At 39.8% G+C, this 19,098-nt stretch overlaps 1 protein-coding gene across 4 annotated transcripts in view; it reads right to left on the bottom strand.

Annotated features, from left to right (window-relative positions):
• Nucleotides 1-19,098, bottom strand: part of DGKI (diacylglycerol kinase iota) — a 221,713-nt gene that overhangs the window by 42,279 nt on the left and 160,336 nt on the right. For all 4 annotated transcript variants that reach the window (XM_074826020.1, XM_074826017.1, XM_074826018.1 and 1 more), the window contains 6 exons: nt 18,307-18,386; nt 16,317-16,361; nt 11,073-11,142; nt 9,542-9,582; nt 7,819-7,946; nt 6,547-6,672 (listed from right to left, as the gene is read on the bottom strand). In XM_074826020.1, the coding sequence (XP_074682121.1) occupies nt 6,547-6,672; nt 7,819-7,946; nt 9,542-9,582; nt 11,073-11,142; nt 16,317-16,361; nt 18,307-18,386 (490 nt within the window). The remainder of the gene's footprint in view (nt 1-6,546; nt 6,673-7,818; nt 7,947-9,541; nt 9,583-11,072; nt 11,143-16,316; nt 16,362-18,306; nt 18,387-19,098) is intronic.

The raw sequence follows: 19,098 nt of genomic DNA, 5'->3' as shown, positions 1-19,098 counted from the left end.
AATTTCATTGGGAAGTATTTCTGTCTGCAGTGCTAGTCTCCAGATTTTTCTTGTATTCGATGATTTTACCACAAAATAAAAATAACTATCCTGGTTTTGAACAGTTCTATACTGAACTGACTATACAGAGAAAATAAGAGGTTCAAACTATTTCTGGAAGGGTTTGATTTTAAAAACACAGGGATCTCAGAGAAAACACGGTCCTTTTTGTCAGCCAAATTCCACCATTTTTAAGAGCCTTCCTATTGTTTTCAGGCTGAAATTTTTTTCTGGATGGCAAGAAACGAAGCTTCAAGACAAATTATTCAAGCAATGCCAAAATTCTGCTAGATTTTCATTGCTACATTGTAAATTCTCAAGGGAATAGGAAAGGGCAGAACTAGTATCTTTTCAAAACCGCTGGCACATGTTTTCAAGGTAAAATTCCAGAGGAAACCAATAATTATTCCTTCTTTTCCCCACTGAAAGTCTCCCAAAACAATGAAGGCAGCTAAAATCTTGAAGTATATGGAGAGAATTAGTATTCATAGCAGGAGCATAAAGTACATGAAATTCATTATTTACCACACCTGGGCACTAGAGTTTAAAAAAATTAACAGGTGCCTTGTTTGTCAAGAAAATCTCCAGAAATGGGGGTAGGGGAAGATTTACAGCAGCAACTGAAGAAAAGATTTACTCATGGCGGATAAATTGTAGCCTCTATCTGGAATGTGCACAAGATTTTAAGTATTGTGATTGCATCACACTGACAATAGTGAAAGCTTTCAAAACACAGGACCAGACCCCACACTGAGACGCATCACTTCTTCCCACTCAGTCTCACTCAGGGGACTTGCTTTCCCTCAAAACAATTTCTTATCAAATTGCTGTTTTCTTATAACTCTTTTTTTTTTTTTTTCTTCAAAGTACTTTTCCTATTTAACGCACATTTACCTTTTCCTGAATCATTCTCAGTTCTCTTTACATGACTTTTCTTCTTCTTTGAGGCAACATTTCCTTTCACTAATACACACCACCCCCCACCCCTTTTTAATATCACTTTTCTAACTGGAGGTAGAGAGCTGCTTAGGCAAACCTTTCTCATGCTCTACTTTTAAGATAGTGAGAGTGATGCCTTGCAAGCTATCTGTAAAAGTATCTAAGACAACATAAGAGAAAGAAAGGGAGACTTGAGCATAAACAGACACTGCATTTTGTATGTTCTAACTCTATTTTAAGGACTACAAAGGAATGTACAGTGAAGGTGAGATGGTACCCATGAAGCCTCATCTGGGATTTTAAACGACGGAAAGTAATTTGTACAGGTGTACAAAGAGCTGGTTAAAACACACACACTTCACTCTTGTGGCTTAATCTTATAAATGCAGCTTGAACTAAATCTGAACCATAAAACTAATTCAGATTTTGCTATCAAAACACACCAGGGCAGACTACTCTGCCTATTTAAGAGCTGATGCTGAATTTTCCAACGCAAAAGTTTTGGGTAAACACTTGAAGTTTTCAAGTCTTCACCAACCTTTGAAATTTTAAAGGTTCACTATCACTAGGCAGCTCCTGCCTAGCATGTTCAAATCCTGAGAATGACCTCTTTGTACTTTCTTAACTTTCACTAGATGAGTATTCCTTCTCCTTCTACATGCAAGCTTGCATCCCTGATGCTCTTCTCACCTTATACCACACAAATATTTTTTTAAAAAAACCTAAACCACCTTGTAACATCTGTACTGTCACACTGATTTCCCAGGCAATGATCTGATTCTTGCGGCTGAGTTAAAATGCTTGGCATTTAGCCTTTTTTCTTCTTCCCTCTCAGGAACTAGGTTATTATTGCTTCATAAAGCAGTGCCTGGGTGGTATTACTAGCTACTTAATGTCTATTTAGTGTAAAGGGCTGCAGCCACCTTCCAGCCCCTACAGGCATTTTTTCTTCTCTCCCTGACAGGACCAGATGGCATTCTGGCCAACCTTCACCCACCCTTCACGAGCCATGCACTCGATTCAGACAATGCAGCTAGCAGCTTTGGAAACACATTACTGTCACAAATGGACAGATGCTAGAAGAGTGGTTGTTACTGCTCCAAACAATGGGAAAATTAATGACTTCAATTAAAAGATGTAGATTAAACCTCTGCCAAGGTATAGTCACCTGTTCATTTTTGTATGCTGTTGTTTTTATTTTATTTAATTTTCCAGCTCTCATCACATAACAGGGTGACAAACATGTAACTAGAAAGAGAAATACATGGCCAACCACGAATGCTTACAGCAGGCTATGAGGGAATGGTCATTCCCATCTCACTATACCATCTGATCACAGGATAAATCAGGATGATGAACCCACTGTTCAAAGGAAGAGTCTAATTACATGTTTCAGTGGAGTCAGCCCAGAATACTTAGCTATTTTCAAGATCAAGCACCAGTAGTGCAAGTAATCGTCTTCCCACTGTTTCTGTGTATGCACTGTTCACACTAATTTGATGTTCCTATTAAGCTACGATCTGCCCCAGCTCCTGGTTACTACATCAAGACACTGTTTCATATCCTGCACACTCCACACATTGGTCACACATCAAAGAGCCATCAGAAAGGGAGCAAAACATGAAATACCTTTAATCAAAATGCACCTGAAAACTAACATGAAGCTCACTTAATTAAAAACAAAAGCATAAATAATTTTCTCTCAGAAAGACCACTGCCTCAAAACCATTACATTCAAATTACTCTTCACCCCAACATCTTGTGATCACAAGCAACACCAAACATCATAATTATTATTTTTAGATCACATACTCTCTTCTCTACTTTCATTGACTGAAGTAATTTAATGGATCTCTCTATTTGCATACTTTGTCTTTTTAGCTACACTCCTCACTTGTCAGAAATAATTACTTCACCCTAAAGAGGTGTTATATATATGTATACACACACACACACATATATATGTATGTATATATAGCAGCGCCACAGACACTCTAAGCAGCCTGCAGCCATACTATGAGCAGCTGTGGTCTAATCTGCTCCCTAACATCTGAAGAGGGGCACTTCCAACCCCTGTTTGGGTTAAAAATGAGCAAAATGAGAAAAAGGACAAAAATGACCAAACTGAGAAAAACAACCCCAGTGGGTCAAATGATGACTCTTTCTCTCACAGCAAGACCTCTGTCACTAGCCCTAGTGACAGGCTAATATAGAGTGTTGTACTTTGAGCTGAAAGTGTTGTACAGTATTTCAGACTAGATGTAAAACACTGGACACTGATGACTCTGAAACGATTCATGAGAGCTCCACGTACAGGAGGAATTTTCCCCTCTGTGCTCTGCCATATTCCTTTTGGGGACTTTTGCTAAAATCCTTTCCGCAAGTTTTATTTGAAAAATAATTTCTGACAAACCTTTGTAAAGAACCTGTGAGCTACTTCAGTTGCCAAAATGTAATAGTGCTTTCCAAGTTTTTCTTTAAAGTGCCAGGTTAGAAAGAGTTTTTCAGGTTGCAAAGTCAAGCATCTGGAAGCTTGAAAATGCCAGAGCTCACATCATCTGAGCATCATACTCCAGCCCTGTTGCACTCAAGCATTTTTACAACTTTTAATCACATTGCTACCCACTACTTTGTTCTACTGGACTCTTGCCTCAGTGTAAGTAGAGACCTGCCTGATATCCTTTTGTATTTTGTATATGCAGTGCACAGCCTCAAGATTTATTTATTCCACACTACCAAAACTGTGCACAGAATGTAAAACTATTAATTTTCTCCTAAGCATCTCTGACAGAGTATCCCCATAGTATCCAAGTTTCTTATGACCATGAAATTTACCCTCACTGTGCTCGTCTAAGGTGAAGTTGCAATATTATCTGTATTCTGCACCTGGGAAAATGAGAGTCAGAAGGAAGGCAGGCACAAACTTTCCATTAATTTTAGTAATACAACCTGAGGCACACAGAAAGCCCGTTTCTCAGTTTCCAGCCCTTCACTCTCTTTCAAAGTCTCCTTGCAATGGCCTCTCAGAAACCTAGCCTACTTCAGAGTGGACATGTATCAAATGAGGAGCTTGTTGTTACTGGTCATTTGTGAAAATTTTGTTGTAAATCTGCATAATTCAGAAATTCTATGAGGGAAATAGAGGGGAGAAGCCAGTCCTCCAGAGCAGCATTCAACTGCCCCAACTACAATAATACCTTGCTTTCTCTGCTGCAATCCCCCACCTCATTTACTACAGGCCTTCTAGCTTGGCAGCAAATGAAGCAGTGTCTAAATCTACTTCAAAGCTTGCCCACCAGTGTAATGAATAATCTGCATCAACCCAGAACTCCAGACTGGAGAAAAACAGACACAGACCCTTTCCTCCATGCCCTTAACCCATCTCACTCACTTCTTACCTATGTGCACCCCAAGTCCTCCTCCTTTTTGTTATTGTCATTCTGATTTCCCAGACATCTGTATGTCCCCTGGGCTCCTAATTGCCAGCTCCAATTCCCTAATGCTGCTGACAGGTTCCTGCACACACTCCCTTTTTGCTTCTACTCCTTTGGTTCTTGCAACTTCTTTACCTTGTTCCTCTGTCCACCTTTTCCTGACCCATTTCCATTTGACCATGACTGCTGCTACTTCCCTTTTCTCCTTGGTACTGGAGATCAGCTGGTGAGCAGCACAGGCCCTCTTCCCTCAGCCCAGTGGGCAGCCCTGCAACCAGGATTAAGCACCGAGGGGCATAACTCCTCCATGAGCATGTGCAGACAGAAACTTTTGAAAGCAAAGCTCTTGAATCTGAGGTGTCTCCAAAGTGCATGAAAACCTCATCAGCAAAGCAAACTCAGTGGTACGTTTCTCAAGACAGAAAAAGGCATCTCCCTGGTATTATGGTGACACTTTATTAAATGTCAAGCCTCCAAAACTTCAGTCTGATGAAGTTCATTCCACTACCAGCACTAAAACATCTCAGGAAAAAAATGGCTGGATTTGTTTATTTTGAAGAAGGTAATTTAAAGCAGCACACTTCCCACAAATCTTGTCTTCAGAAACAACTGACTTTTTTATTAAAGTTTTTCTAAAAGAAAAAGAGAAAGAATCAGTCAAAGACTGAGTCTTACCGTGAAAAATTTCAGCCAAAACAATTAAAGTTTAGAGAAGCTATAAAGAAAACAATTCCTTATTGTAGGCAGTGACAGGTACACTTTACTCTAGGCACTGCTATCAACTTTGCTTGTAATTAATAAATCTACCAAACATAATTGTTCTAGCTAAGCAAACATTTCCATTCACACTGATGTAAACAAAATCATTCCTCTTATAAATTAGAAGTTAGTCCACCTGTTGTCACCATCTCTCCACACTGCCTAAAAGTGTCTAAGCATCATTTTTCTCCCAGTTTTGCCAGCTCCAAATTTCGGGCCTTGCCATTCTAGTCTGTGGAAAACTGAATCTGAATTCACCATCGTTCACACTGCAACAAGCATAAAAACAAGAACTGATCCAGAATCCCTCAGCATAATGGGAGAAAAACAGGTGAGTTTCTCCTGGCAGTGCTACCCAGATCACCCTTTCTTACCACAACATCTCCTTCTCCTGCCAGCAGTTTCCAGTTTGCTGGAAAGTTTCCAGTTTGTAGCCACGTGGTTACACAGCCTCCCACCCACACTGCATCTGCCCTGGAGCTGTGCTTGGCAGGCACCTTGCAGCCCCCTTCCACACACATCCAAGACAGAAGGACAAACTGAAACAAGGACCACATGGTCATTACTACTAGTTTTTCTATACTAAGTTTTATAGTGATCTAGATACAGTAGAACTAGAAACAGAAGTGATGTACACAATTTTACATTATGTACTTCGGGGGAAAAAACAACCTCAAAACACTAGAATTTTTCAAAGCCAGCAACACGGTTCAGACAGATGCTTCCCATCTAAACTGGTAGTGATTATGGATCTACTGCTGGTTCTGAAAACCTAAAGTGAAAGGACCAAAAAGCTGAGAATCACTTCTAAAATAGGCAAGAAGAGTAAGAGATGGTCTTACACAAATCTGAACATGGCAAGCATGATTGCAGTGGTAGAAATCTCTTACATGGGTGAATTATCAGCAGCAAACCCACCATTTAGTCATCCTACACTGACAATGGTATCTCTGGTTCAAGATTATATAAAAACTATTGCCTACATCTTTGAAAGTAAGCAGCAAATGTAGAGGTTTCTGCTTTGTCACGTTGCATCAGAGCTACCTTAAGGGTGAGTGCTTCGGTCTTTCTCCAGCTGCTATGAAGGCTCCCTTAGCTGGAACTTCAGGCATCCAAAATAATGTATTTACTTTTGGAAACTTGGATCTAGGTTTATTAAGAGTGCAGGGTGCCACAGAGAAAAAACAAAGGCAAGAACATATAATAATGGAGAAAGAGGAAGAAACAGAAGGGAGGAGCAAAAGAGAAGCAGCAAAAGGACTTCTGTAATTTCAGCACATCAGCACAATTCATTAGGCTTGAAGAAGCCACTAGGAGTTGCCTGTGGTGATGGTGACAGTGCATCATCAAGCAGAAAAATGTAAAGGGCTCTTACTGCAGCATATGTGTCTGGCTGACGTCCTTTTGTTTGTCAGGTACCTCGTAGTGTGGGGAAATCTTGCCAAGGCCGCTGTCGCTCAGCATCCTCTTTCGAACCGCAGGGTTCCACCGATCTGATATTCTAGGGAGGGAAGAAGGAAGAGAAAGGTATTCACCCCTCAGAAATTACCTCATGTGATGTGCTCTACTTTGAAGCTGTCTTATGGTTACTGGTTCCCAGCATTTTTCAGCCCATAGCAAGTTAAAATAGCTTAATTCACTATGAGTATGAGACTGTTTCTAAAGATGGATAGGAGCATTTCTGAGGATGAGAAGAAACAGAGACACTTCACCATCATTCTTAGGCACAAAGGGCTTCAGGACCTTATACAGTGGTATCAGAGCCCTGTCCATGCAGAGAAGGGGTTTGTAACTCAATCGATACAGATTTATGGAGGGGCAGATATAGTCAGAGGGTGAGGAGGTTGAAAGTTCCATTAGTCCTGCTGTGTGCTCCAGGATGCCTGGCGGAGTAGATGTTATTCCACTCTCCTTCTGTTGTCACCACATGTTGTGGTTTGAACTCAGCCGGCAGCCAAACACTACACAGCCGCTCGCTCACCCTCCCCCCACCCAGGGCATAGGAATTGGAGAGATAAAGGGAGACTCATAGGTTGAGATAAAAACAATTTAGTGATTGTAATAAAATAAAACAATAACAATAATAGAAAGTACAAATGGGTAATGCACAACGCGATTGCTCACCACCTGCCGACTGACACCCAGCCCGTTCCCTGCTAGCAATCTCAAAATACCAAGATCCCACAATTGCAATCCTGGAAGCAAGAGAGAAACCCCTCCTTCCTGTCTGCCCCTCCTTTATATACTAAGCATGACGTTACATGATAGGGAATATTGACTGATTTGGGTCCAGTGCTCTGGCTCTGCCCCCTCCCAGCTTCTTGTACACCTGCGCATAGATAGGACATGGGGTGTTGGAGAGTCCTTGATCTCTTAGCAACAACTGTAAACATCAGTGTATTATCAGCATTCTTCTCGTACCAAATCCCATACTCAATTTAAAACACAGCACTAATCTAGCTACTAAGACAAAAAATTAACTCTATCCCAGCTGAAACCAGGACATCATGGCCACATCTAATCCCATCTCCAGCTCCCCACCTAAGACCTGCCCTCCCACATCTCCCAATCCTTCAGAAAAGGGGACCAGAAAAGAGATGCCCAACTCTAATATGGCTGCTGAAAGCCAGATCCCAGCACCACTCACCCAGAGGCCTGCTCCACTACCAGATCAGGCATTCCTGGTGGCGTCCCCACCTGCTGTGACATTACCAGCTCTGGGTCCAGAATAAAAATCTCGTCCTGCGAAATTTCCGTCACAAAGTGCAAATGTTCCTGTTGGGAGTGACACAATGAACAAGTAATCAACCTGCAGCATCACTGGTCTCTCAGAGCACCCAAATGGCTATAGGAAAGCTGGGTGCACATCAGGGTCTCTGAAGAGCATTCATGTGACTATGCATGTGTATTTAAGCTCACACACATACACACACCCTAAAATGAATACCACTGAAGTCACCAATAAATACCTCATCGATTTCAAGCCAAACAAGATTCCCAACCAGCAAGCTTCATGCTCACAGTGACACTTAAAAGGCTGCTATCCAATGACTCTATGTCATTCAGCTGAAAACTGGAAGTCTACCCAAAAAGCTGAGGTTTGCACTTCGAAACGAGGACCAACACCTAAGGTCTGCCCTCCAATGACGGCTGACAGAAATTTTCATTGTTTGGGGGTACTCTCCCAGACTCCATTGCTTGCATATTCTGGTTTCATATCTCTGTTACCAAAGCTCTCCTTCTCAGTCCCTCTTTGTTACTGACACTGAAGGCTCATTGTCCTTCAAAAAACCCTGAGTGTAGGTAGGCGTGTCTATGTAGGCGAACAGGCAGGAAGCTTCCCACCATTTGTGCACTGGGACCATCACACAGTATTGATCTTCTCCCCACAGAAATCACAGGGCAAAGGAGTAGGAGGGAAAGATGACCATTTGTACAGTCAAGTATTAAAGAAATTCAGAATAAGCCAACCGAGTCACAGTGCCCAGTTTAAACTGTAGCAGCATCTTCTTCACCCTTTCTAGCCAAATGTTAAAGTACAATTTCATCAAAGCATTTATATGACTGAGTGCAAAGAAGTCCCACAGTGGCTACACGCAGACGCTGAACCTGGGACCTTTGAACTAAAGCCACAGCTTCTTCTGCTTGAACTAAACCACCAGCTGCTTTGCTAGGAAACAGACATATGTTCATGTGATTCAGAAACAGCTTACATAGCTCTCATGGGGACCAGATACAAATGACCACTGTGTGAAATCAACAGTTTGCACTTAATGCTGAGCCACTAATTGGCTTGTTCTGGCTACAAATCAGAAACACCAAAATCTCTGTAAAATTTTCAAAGTGTCTTTTAGAAAATATATCCAAATTGTTAAATCTATACAACCGGTTTGAATTCATAGGAGCTACATGCTGTTTTGGGGTTCCTTTGGAATATTTGATACAGCTCTGTTCATAATTCTCAACTTGTAACATCACCTTAATTTCCACAGCTATTCCATATCACAGAATCACAGAGGATCAAGACTTCTGGTGACTAAAAGCATCAGTGAAAAGATAAACTCAAATGCTGTGATGCCACACAGATGCCATTAGTAAGACTTGATAAGGATGACAAAAGTAAAAAATTCTGATCTCTACATCAGATTAGTAGTAAACAGAAGGGCAGATGAGCAGATGTAAAACTTCAGTGAAATGATGTGAATTACATCAACTAAAAAATGGCCCAGAATTTTTTGTCTACTTTTCATGAGACATCAATACCACTTTAGAATACACAGGAGGGATGGCAGATAATTCATTTTAAGCTGCATCTGACATAGCTTAAAAAAAAAAAAATCTGTAGAAACGGTAACCAAATAAAGATTTACCTGAGATCTGTCAATGCGGTAAAAACGATCAGCAGAAGTTGCTACAAGAGAGAGAAACAACAGAGCTGCAGTGAAGAAAATGATCTGAGCAGAACATGAAGGGCTGAGCTAACATCACTACCACGTAAGACAACCTCTGTCAGTGAAGTCACAGTGGTTTCACAAGAACATAATCTGATTCATTCATTATGTCCATATTCCTATCCCATTAAATAGTGAATTTAAAGGTGAGGTTTAACAAACCAATGTTTACTGAAATTATTAACTTGAAATAGGTATTTTAAAAATGTACAAAATGGATTTCAGGCTTGCACTAAGAATTGATTACATTAAAATATGTGACAGAAAAAGCTACATTGTTCTGATGAAAGTATAGCAAGCATATAATGAAATTGATGGGTCTAATAGGATTAATTCGAATTTTGAATCTAAAGAACAATAACATGCTTGGGAGCTCTTTGTAAATCAAATGCATGGCTACAGATATTCAACCTGAATTACCAATACATTCAAGGAAAATTTATGCTAATCATGAAAAAACACATGAAAATCAGGGAGATTCATTAAATAAAGCACCTAATATGAATCTTGTCACCACCAAATAGTTTATATTACTAAACCCAGAAGCATTTTATCACCTACAATGTGCTTCATCAGATATGAATTTTTTTGTTACTGCTTTGCAATTAGTTTGGCCAGTGAAATCTGATTCGTTCATTCTGGAGTTTTGACACAAGAACACAGCGATGTAGCATTCTAGGTTTTGGCCCTGCAAGGAAATATCAAATCCCTAAAGAAAAAAACTGAATGCATTTACCCACCCAGCTTTCTCCAAAAACCAAACAGATTCTCAATATGGTTTTTATCAATTTCTTCACAAGAGACAAGGAAGAATGATTAGAAATTGCCAAAGAGAAATTGTTTTTGTTTAGAACAATAAAAATTTCAGTCTCCCCATGCTGAAGCTTTTGCAAAAGAAGATGCTATCCATTTTAGCTGCTAATTCCAGTGCTCTGGAGACTGATGAAAAGCCCAGATAAGCCATCTGCTTTGACAAAGTCTGAGTCAAATACAAGTGCAGCTCTCCAGGGAGTTACATGAAGTGCAGTCTTACAGGGAAAGGGAGGTACATTTCCATCACCTAAACACTACCACTTAAAGAGAAACCAGAGTGAAGAACACAGCCTTACCAGCAGCATTGTGTTGCCACAACCAGCTACACTCTGAGTCCATGCACTGCCATGCAATAAGTGCTGCTCATCACAGCAGAAACACTAATAAGGCAAACCTCTAACCACACTTAGAAGAACACGCCTCCTTGGGTGATAATGCTACAGCAGACATTTTAATTGCTAGATGAGGGGCCTGTTTCATTTTTCAGAGGAAAAAGAGGGGCACCCAGATCATTTTTTACCTGCTCAGTGTAACAAGAAGGAACAGTTACCCCTCCATACTCCCAGATGCACTATCCTTCACATGCACACCAGAAGCAAGCAGCGTGCTAGGCATAAAATAAGGGAGATGCACTTACCATCTAGGAAGCACCATCTAGGAGATAGCCTCTGAACAGAAAGTACTCTGGGGAAAGAGCTTTCTTGGTCCTGGATAAGGCAGGGAAATGACATAAAATATAACAAACTTTTTTTCTCTTAAAAGGACTATTTTCTAGTCTCTGCTTTTTTCATTTTGCTCTCCTGACATTGCAAAACTTATATAGCCCAAACCCACTGGATTTGCTCCTCATTGACATCAGAGTTTGAGTGTAATATACAAGAGAGTAAACAGCTTCAGCTGTGGCTTCAGCCACATGCTCAGATGTCCCCTTCCCTTCAGCTCAGCATTACCAAAAATACTTGCATCAAAACCAGCTTTCTCAGCTGTCTACAGCCCCCATATTTGTGGGGACACAGGAACAAAAAGAGATGAAAGAGGTCAAAAAGATACACATCAGTATCAAACAACAGTCATGAACTCTACTTACTATGTTTGTTTCTTGCGTGCTTGTCACCTTCCTTTATTCTAGCTCAGTATTTTTACACTCTTTCCCCACCTCTACTGATCTGCCACTCAAAGAAATTGCCCATTTCACCTGTCCCTGGAGTGTTTCAAATGCACATCGGGGTAAGTGTTATTCTCTACACTCCTAATACAGAGAGCACAGACTTGGGGACTATCACCAGCCAAGCAAACAGACATCCTACATCAATATCTTCCCAGTCTAGCTAAAAAGACAGGCTCCCTGGGAGCTGATGGATGTTATTTCAGGAACCAAACCAAATGACTGGTGGGGAGTGAAGGCCTTCTTCCTGACCTGTACTCACCAAGGAGTCAAACAGGCTGCCCCTTGCTTTCTCACCTCTCACCAAGCTGGCGAGGCAAAAGGGATCTCAGAAAGCAAAGGGTGGTCATGGGTCTGCTTCATGGTGCCAGTGGATGGCCAGCCAAATTCCTAAAGCCACTGGGACACAATGCTTAAACGCAAATATATTTGCACAGGACAAAACACAACAGCATGGATGTCAGGCGCGGACCCAAAATCTGCATAGAGCCAGATTCTATCCTTATTTACCTCTTAAGCAGTAAAATCAGCACATCTGCAAATTATGTAAATTCAGGCACATACTAGCTCAAGATTAAACTTTACTCCTCCTTCAGACAACAGACTAGAGAGTGGTACACCAAATCACAAGGCAAGAAAAGAAAAAGTAGAAGCAATGGGGAGGAAAGGTACCTTTGAGAAAAGTATTGCTTTGCATGGAAAGCACAGAATGTGAACAATGTATATGTAAATATATTCATAACATGGGCGTAAATTGGTGAAAACAGACCAGGATACAATGATATCTCATTAGGCCTTCTCAGAATATCACACAGGAGCCCAGAACCTTTCCTGACAGCAGGATGCAGGACAAACGATTTTCATATTGGTAATCGTATGTCTTTATCAGGTCAGTAGTTGTTGGAAGGTCCAAACACCAGAAGGTAAAGGCTGGCTGAAAGAGTGAGTTCCAAAAAGAGATTTCAAACAAATATGAGGTTTCAGCCAGAAGGGGCAACAGTGCTATGAACCCCTAGCATAACACAGAAATCCACCACTCCAGCCTGAGCTACAGCAGACCTTTCAGAAAGGCACCCAGCCTAAGTGAGAGACTCCAAGTGACACAAAACCCACCACTCCCCCAGGCACCTGGCACCGTGTGCATGGTTTGCAGGAGGAAAGCGAGGCTGCTTTGTATACAAGAGGAAAAGTGCAGAAACACCAACACAAAATGAAAGCTTATGGTGAATCAAATGTGTCCAACACATCTGGAACATTCATACAGATTCTCAAAGGTTCACAGTTTCCTATATATTTTCCTCTGTTCTTACTGCCTAGTGTTTCCATCGTTAAGAAAACCTAGAAGTAAAAGATATTTCTCAGCAATTTCTTACTGTTTTGGAAATCTGACGTATTTCTAAAATACTTACCTGAGTAGCCCTGTGTGAGAAAAAGTTATGAAAAAAATAAAGAATATATCAACAGAAAAATGAGAGTTTCATCAGTTCAATTCCCCAGGCTGCCCAGACATGTGTCAGAAAGACCAAGGGGAAGAAGTAGTTTGCTTTCTTCAACCTGGGGGAAATCTCAGAGAATGCTGGAAGAAGTTGTTGTTCCAGTCTGACCGGGTAAAACAATTTCCAAATTGATTACAGAGCAAATAATGCCCTCATATGTTAAGAGGCAGACATTGGTCTTCGATTTACATAAAGGTATCTGACACTTTTTCAGTCACCTGAGAAAAAAATGAGGTCATGCTGATGTTGTTCAGACATGCATAAGTTCCTAGCTTCCCCAGCTTCCTGGTCAGCAGGGTGCCTGCATTCACTGTGTGTTGTTTTCAAGCAGCTCTGATGATGATTAGCAGTTTGCACTTTGATGGACACTCATTCCTCAGCCAGGTGAATGCATATCAGTGCCTAGCATGATGCAGCTACAAAACGTTATTAATTTCATTTGGTATCATGACAGCTTTTGCAAGATTCATTTTATTAGCTTCTGCCTCTGTGACTGACTGGAACCATCTATTATTGCTTTTCTTTTCTGGTTATCCAGGACAAAAAAGCAAACAGGACTCCAGTCAACTCATCTGTTGTCTCCTCAGTGCCCTAGAGTTTGCCTATAGTCCTGGCAACTGACCTAGTCTGAAATGTTACTGCAGCAACTTACAAACTTTGCTTGACTAAAAAAGTATCTATACACATATGTCTTCTGATGCATGATATCAGCATCTATAGTCATCCTGACAAAAATAAAACAACCTCAATTCTCTCCCGTATTTAGACTCATGGATTTTACCTGATCCCATAAACCTTGCTCTCATGTACAGGTTTTTGATTTCAACCTCTGTGCATTACAGGAGAGATGAAGACAATGACAGCATAACATTCCATAAAGTGAACTACTTCTGCACATGGGGATCAAGGGACATATCTCAGTGGTTTAAGCATCAGATTTAAAATACACCTATGTCTTTCTCTAGTATGGGATTATGGAGTTGTGGGATGAGTAGGTTTGCTTGTATCACAACTGAAGTACATGTGGGAGACTCAACGGATTTCTGAAATCCACTAGGTTTGCTAACACCTATGTATCTACATGCACAAAGCTTCATGTATCTTAATATTTAGTGCACTATTTGTGGAAAGGTGAGGACTCGGATACAAAGGCCAAAAGGAAGAAAACATCCAAAGATAACAGGGCATACGAAAAAAGTAGATGATAGAAAGAGGAGAAATGAGTACAAATTCATAGACCTAGCAGAGTACATAACGCTGGCAAAATGAAGATAGGGATAATGTCGGTAAATGTAAATTCAAGTCACAAATTGCATATTGTGATATGCTCCTTCCAAGACTTCATTACAGTTCAACCGCAGAACTAGTTTGGGAAGTCTCAGGCCCATGGGAAAGGTATTTTATGAGCATTAAACTCATTAGAGAAACAAACCAGAATGAAAAACTACTCTAGCATCATTTTTCTTATTTGCACCTGGACTTGCTGATGTTTCTGCTGACTCCCCATGTTTTGAGCTGCAGAGGAATCATGCAAGAGAACTGCATTTATGAGACCTAAAAGTACCCATGACACCTTATTAGTGAGGCAAGAAGACAGTTCCATCAACTCAAGCACCTTATTCATGTCCTTTTTCCCCTGCTTTTGTCCCTTCTTGTAATATGTAGAGGGATACCAACAAACATGGAAACCTCAAATTAACCTAACAAGACAGTTTGTAGAAATGACCCACTGAGAATAAAACAATGTTTGAAGAATCTGGGATAAACAAATACTGAAGACAAAACACAGAGGGGGTGCATTCAGAATGTAGCATCGTGAAAAACTGATAGTATGTTAGGGATTTCACGCTGATGTGCACTAGAGAAGGTGGGCTAGGCAATTAATTTATACACTGCTATAACCGCAGAGGTTAGAGCCAAGTACAGGGCTCATTTCTGACATTTCATACTCTCTTTTGGCCCTCCCCATACACACAGATTTAGTTCTTCAGTTTACCTCAGGCAGTTTCCTACACATGGAGCAGCCAGCAGCCACTTAGGTTAATTTATAATGAGTGAAACAGCATAATACATGCTGGTTTATTAGCCAGTTTGCTAGACAGTAACACTGCTTTAAAACTCGGTTCTGGGGCAATGATTGATACAAATGTCAAAAATATGAGGTTAAAATTGGACAGGGAAATGCAGAAGCAAACCATGAACCGGTATGAAGGCAGCAACTCCAGGAAAACATGCCAAATTGCATTTTCTCATAGTGTCTTCCTGCATTCAGTGCATTTACAGGCATTCTTGCCAACTGGAATTCTGTATCACCCAGGTAATCATTAAGCCCCAAGAAATTAACTGCAATTTCACCACAATGGGTTCCCATCAGCTGGATCTTGCATTGTTAAATCTAGGAAAAGGCTATCAACACCGTGCAAACTTGTCTTGTGATCCTAAGCACTGTGTCAACTGACCATGGTTTGTATGAAATCTCTGCACAAATGTCAGATCAGCTCAGGAGTCAGTAGAGTTAGTCTGAGTTAGTTTACTCCCAATTTAAGAATTGTGCAGCACAGTATTTTACTGAGAGAAATATGCATTCTTGAACAATACTTCCAACTGCAAAGGCAAGTTCTGTATTGCATAAATTGTAGAATAAAGTTGTAAAATGTACAAAGAGACCAATTTTAAAAACTAGCCACCTAAAACTAGAACCTGTTCATCACATGCAAAAGACACATTTGGACCCAGGATGAATTGAAAAAACTGCTCTGAAGATTGTGTTAAAATAAAGGTAGATGACTGTGGTGCACAGAATTATTAAAAGGTTAGGCCTGCTAGCACACCCTTTTTCTCAGTGATAGACTTTATTGCTACAGCTATGCAATATAACACATTATTGTTCAGTTTCTCAGACAGAGAAACAGTTTTACTTTTGCATTTGTCCTACAGGACACATTCTCTCATTCACTTCAATATGCAAGACACTGTTATTGCAATATCACTCACATCATCGTGTGCTAATTTTAAAGATTATTCCATAAGTTTTGCAAGGAAAACGATTGTCCGAGGGAAAGCAGAACAAACCTCCAACATTCCAGAGTAAATGATAATTAGAAATTCATCTAACATATGGGTATCTAACAAAAAGAAAACCTGGGTTCAAATGTAAATAGCACAGTCCACATTGTTAAGCCTCTTTTTGTTCTGATTCCAAAATAAAAGCTTATCTTACCTGGTAATGAACTCTTTGTGTAGTAGAAGTTACAGACTGTAGGTCCTAGCAGGAAAACGAAAGACATAGCAATGATAAAAAAATTAGAGGAACAAGAGCTGGTTGCAGTTCTACTATCTGAAGTGGTTGGGCAAACACAAATAATTTTGCAAGTATTTCTCACTGGTTTTAAGCATATGAAACAAACACCACAGAATAGTCATGGAAAGCTCACCTAAAGTTTAGATTTGCGTGCGTTTGATCCAAAAAAATGGTTTAAAAAATATAGAGATTGTGTTAATGGATCTTTACCATATCACAGACCTATTTATTCAATGAAAACTATCTAAATTTAGAATACCAGCAACAAAATGAAAAGATGCTAAAGTCTTTTTTTTTTTTTCTTTTTTTTTTTCCCCCAGTATTTCTGAGTAATGAATGCACTAAAGAAAACAACTGACAGTTCTCCCTGTTTTAAGACAGTCTCATGTCAGGTAGATCATATCGGAATGACCCTGGTATTTAGCAGGGTTCCGGAATCTAATTTATTTTAATAGAAATTTTGTCAAATAGTTTTAGCTCATGACATAGCCTACCAAAAAGCCTACCCTACAGAGCACAGCTCGCCAGTTGGCATGCAAGTTGGCAGAGTGCAGAAAACCTTGGCAACTCCATTCCCAGCAAATAGGTCTGAGCCAAATCAAGAACACACACACACACAAAAAAAAGTACAAGCCCAGCAAAAGGATGGAGGAACACAGTTCCTCCACAACCACTATGGGTAATTCAACCAGAACTAGATGTGCTTTCTCCAGGGCTGTGCAGCTACTCGCCACCCAATACTGGCCATTAAGTTACTTGAGCTCAGTATAAGATCACATTTGTAATCTGCTGAAAACATCATCACAATTATTTCATTGTAATTTTCCATCACCGGATACTTCAAATATGCATCACCTTAAAGTATAGTTTTATGTCTGATAATAATAGCCACACCTCAGGTCTGAATGTTCAGAAATGCTTTTGATGAAGGGAATCCTGGCTGAAATGCAAAAAAGTGAAAGCCTGTAGTGGGATACTAAGGCCCGTATTCAGGTTGCAAGTGCAGTTTCAAAACCACAGGGAAGTCAGTGGCTTCCAAAGTGTTCAATGGGAGAGACGAGGTTCATAGCTCCTATGTAAATTGGACCACCTATTTAGAAACCTGCGTAATGTCCTCACACTTGTAAATGTTGTTGAAAGATATCAGTAGAAGATTAAAAACAGTTAGAGACAGTATATTAATGAAAATCCATTAGTTTTATCACTAAAGGCATACACAAAATTATTCAGGTAATAGGGCATTTGGAGCCTCCACTTCCCAGACTGTGTTGTAGAATGGACTAGGGGAGAACTTTTTTAGGGGAGAACTTTTTACAGTAGGGCTGATGGTTGGACTCGATGATCCCAAGGGTCTTTTCCAACCTGAATGATTCTATGAATGATAAGGCAAGGTGTTCAAGACATTAAAAGCAACATTATTATTAGCTGCATGAGCATACATTTCTGTGTATTTGGAAATATCTAGCTGATATTTGTAGTGATTATTGGTGTCTCAGATTACTCTATGACAGTATGAGAGAAAGATATTTGCATAATCAGACCCACTTAAATACCATGATGTTTATCCTTACATAACACACTTTCTAATTAATAATTTATTTAATTTCAGCAAGGTATGTGTAGAGTCCTGGTATTCCATTCCAATTCAAGGAGACGTAAACACACCCATCCACATCAATTTTGTTATCATTTTAAGAGTCTGTATGACTTTTCATTTTCTGAATAGAAAATATTTTTTCAGTGCTACTCCTGGTTTTATTATCATATCATGACTAAAGTTTTGTTTTCAGTGGTAGGCAAATTGCAATACTCTTAATATACGGTTGTTGCAACTATTAGACCTCTGCACTCAGAACTGAAAGAAGCATAATAGACTAATAATTGATACCTGAATTCATGAAAACCTCACCTCTTGTAGACGGTCAATGTACATACGACAGGTCTCCAAGTCACAATCTCCTCGTACAACTATAATTCCTAGGGGAATGGCTGGAAAATCAAAACCAAAGAAAAACCTCTTTAATGGAATTCTCTTGAACTTTAGAAGATTTGCAATATGCTTTGTTTTGTTTTGGTTTTTTTTTTAATGTCATCACAAAAGCTTTCTACTATCTAAATATTAAGTCATTTAAAAGCAGGAACTCACTATTCATCATTAGCTTCAACCATTTATAATTATCAAAGATTTCAGTTTTCAACTGTCTTTCATATCAAAGAAGCTAAAACAGATCCAGTTAAATTGTGTACTTCATTGTATGATGTCATCAACTATTAACTGCAAAGAAAGGAACACACTCCAGAACAAGAGTTTAGGGGAGTGCTCTTATACATTGAAATAAGAGAGTGATATTTCATTTTCAGAGCTTTTAAAAGTCTACAAAAATGATTTGAAGTAGCAAATTTCAGAGAAAACTGTCCAGTACCACGTTATTTTGATGTAAGGCTGCTTTCAAATCAAAACAGACATTATTCCATCTACACACAAAATTGACACATCTCCATATCTTCTCAGAGAAAAAAAAGAGAACTTGTAAAAATTCAGCAAATAATTCCTCTCAGCTGAGGGCAGCATTTTTAATAACATGGGATTGATGTTTCCACAGCCATTCTATTCTTGCAGCCAAAAAAAATCCAAAACAAACCCACAAAAAGAACAAAAGACAAAACCCAAATATGTGAGTCCACAAGGAAGGTACCAAGA

The sequence above is a fragment of the Strix aluco genome, chromosome 5 (genome assembly GCF_031877795.1).
Source record: "Strix aluco isolate bStrAlu1 chromosome 5, bStrAlu1.hap1, whole genome shotgun sequence".
Taxonomy (NCBI): domain Eukaryota; kingdom Metazoa; phylum Chordata; class Aves; order Strigiformes; family Strigidae; genus Strix; species Strix aluco.
The sequence above is the reverse complement of the archived record's forward strand: the minus strand, read 5'-3'. Positions and strand labels throughout refer to the sequence as shown.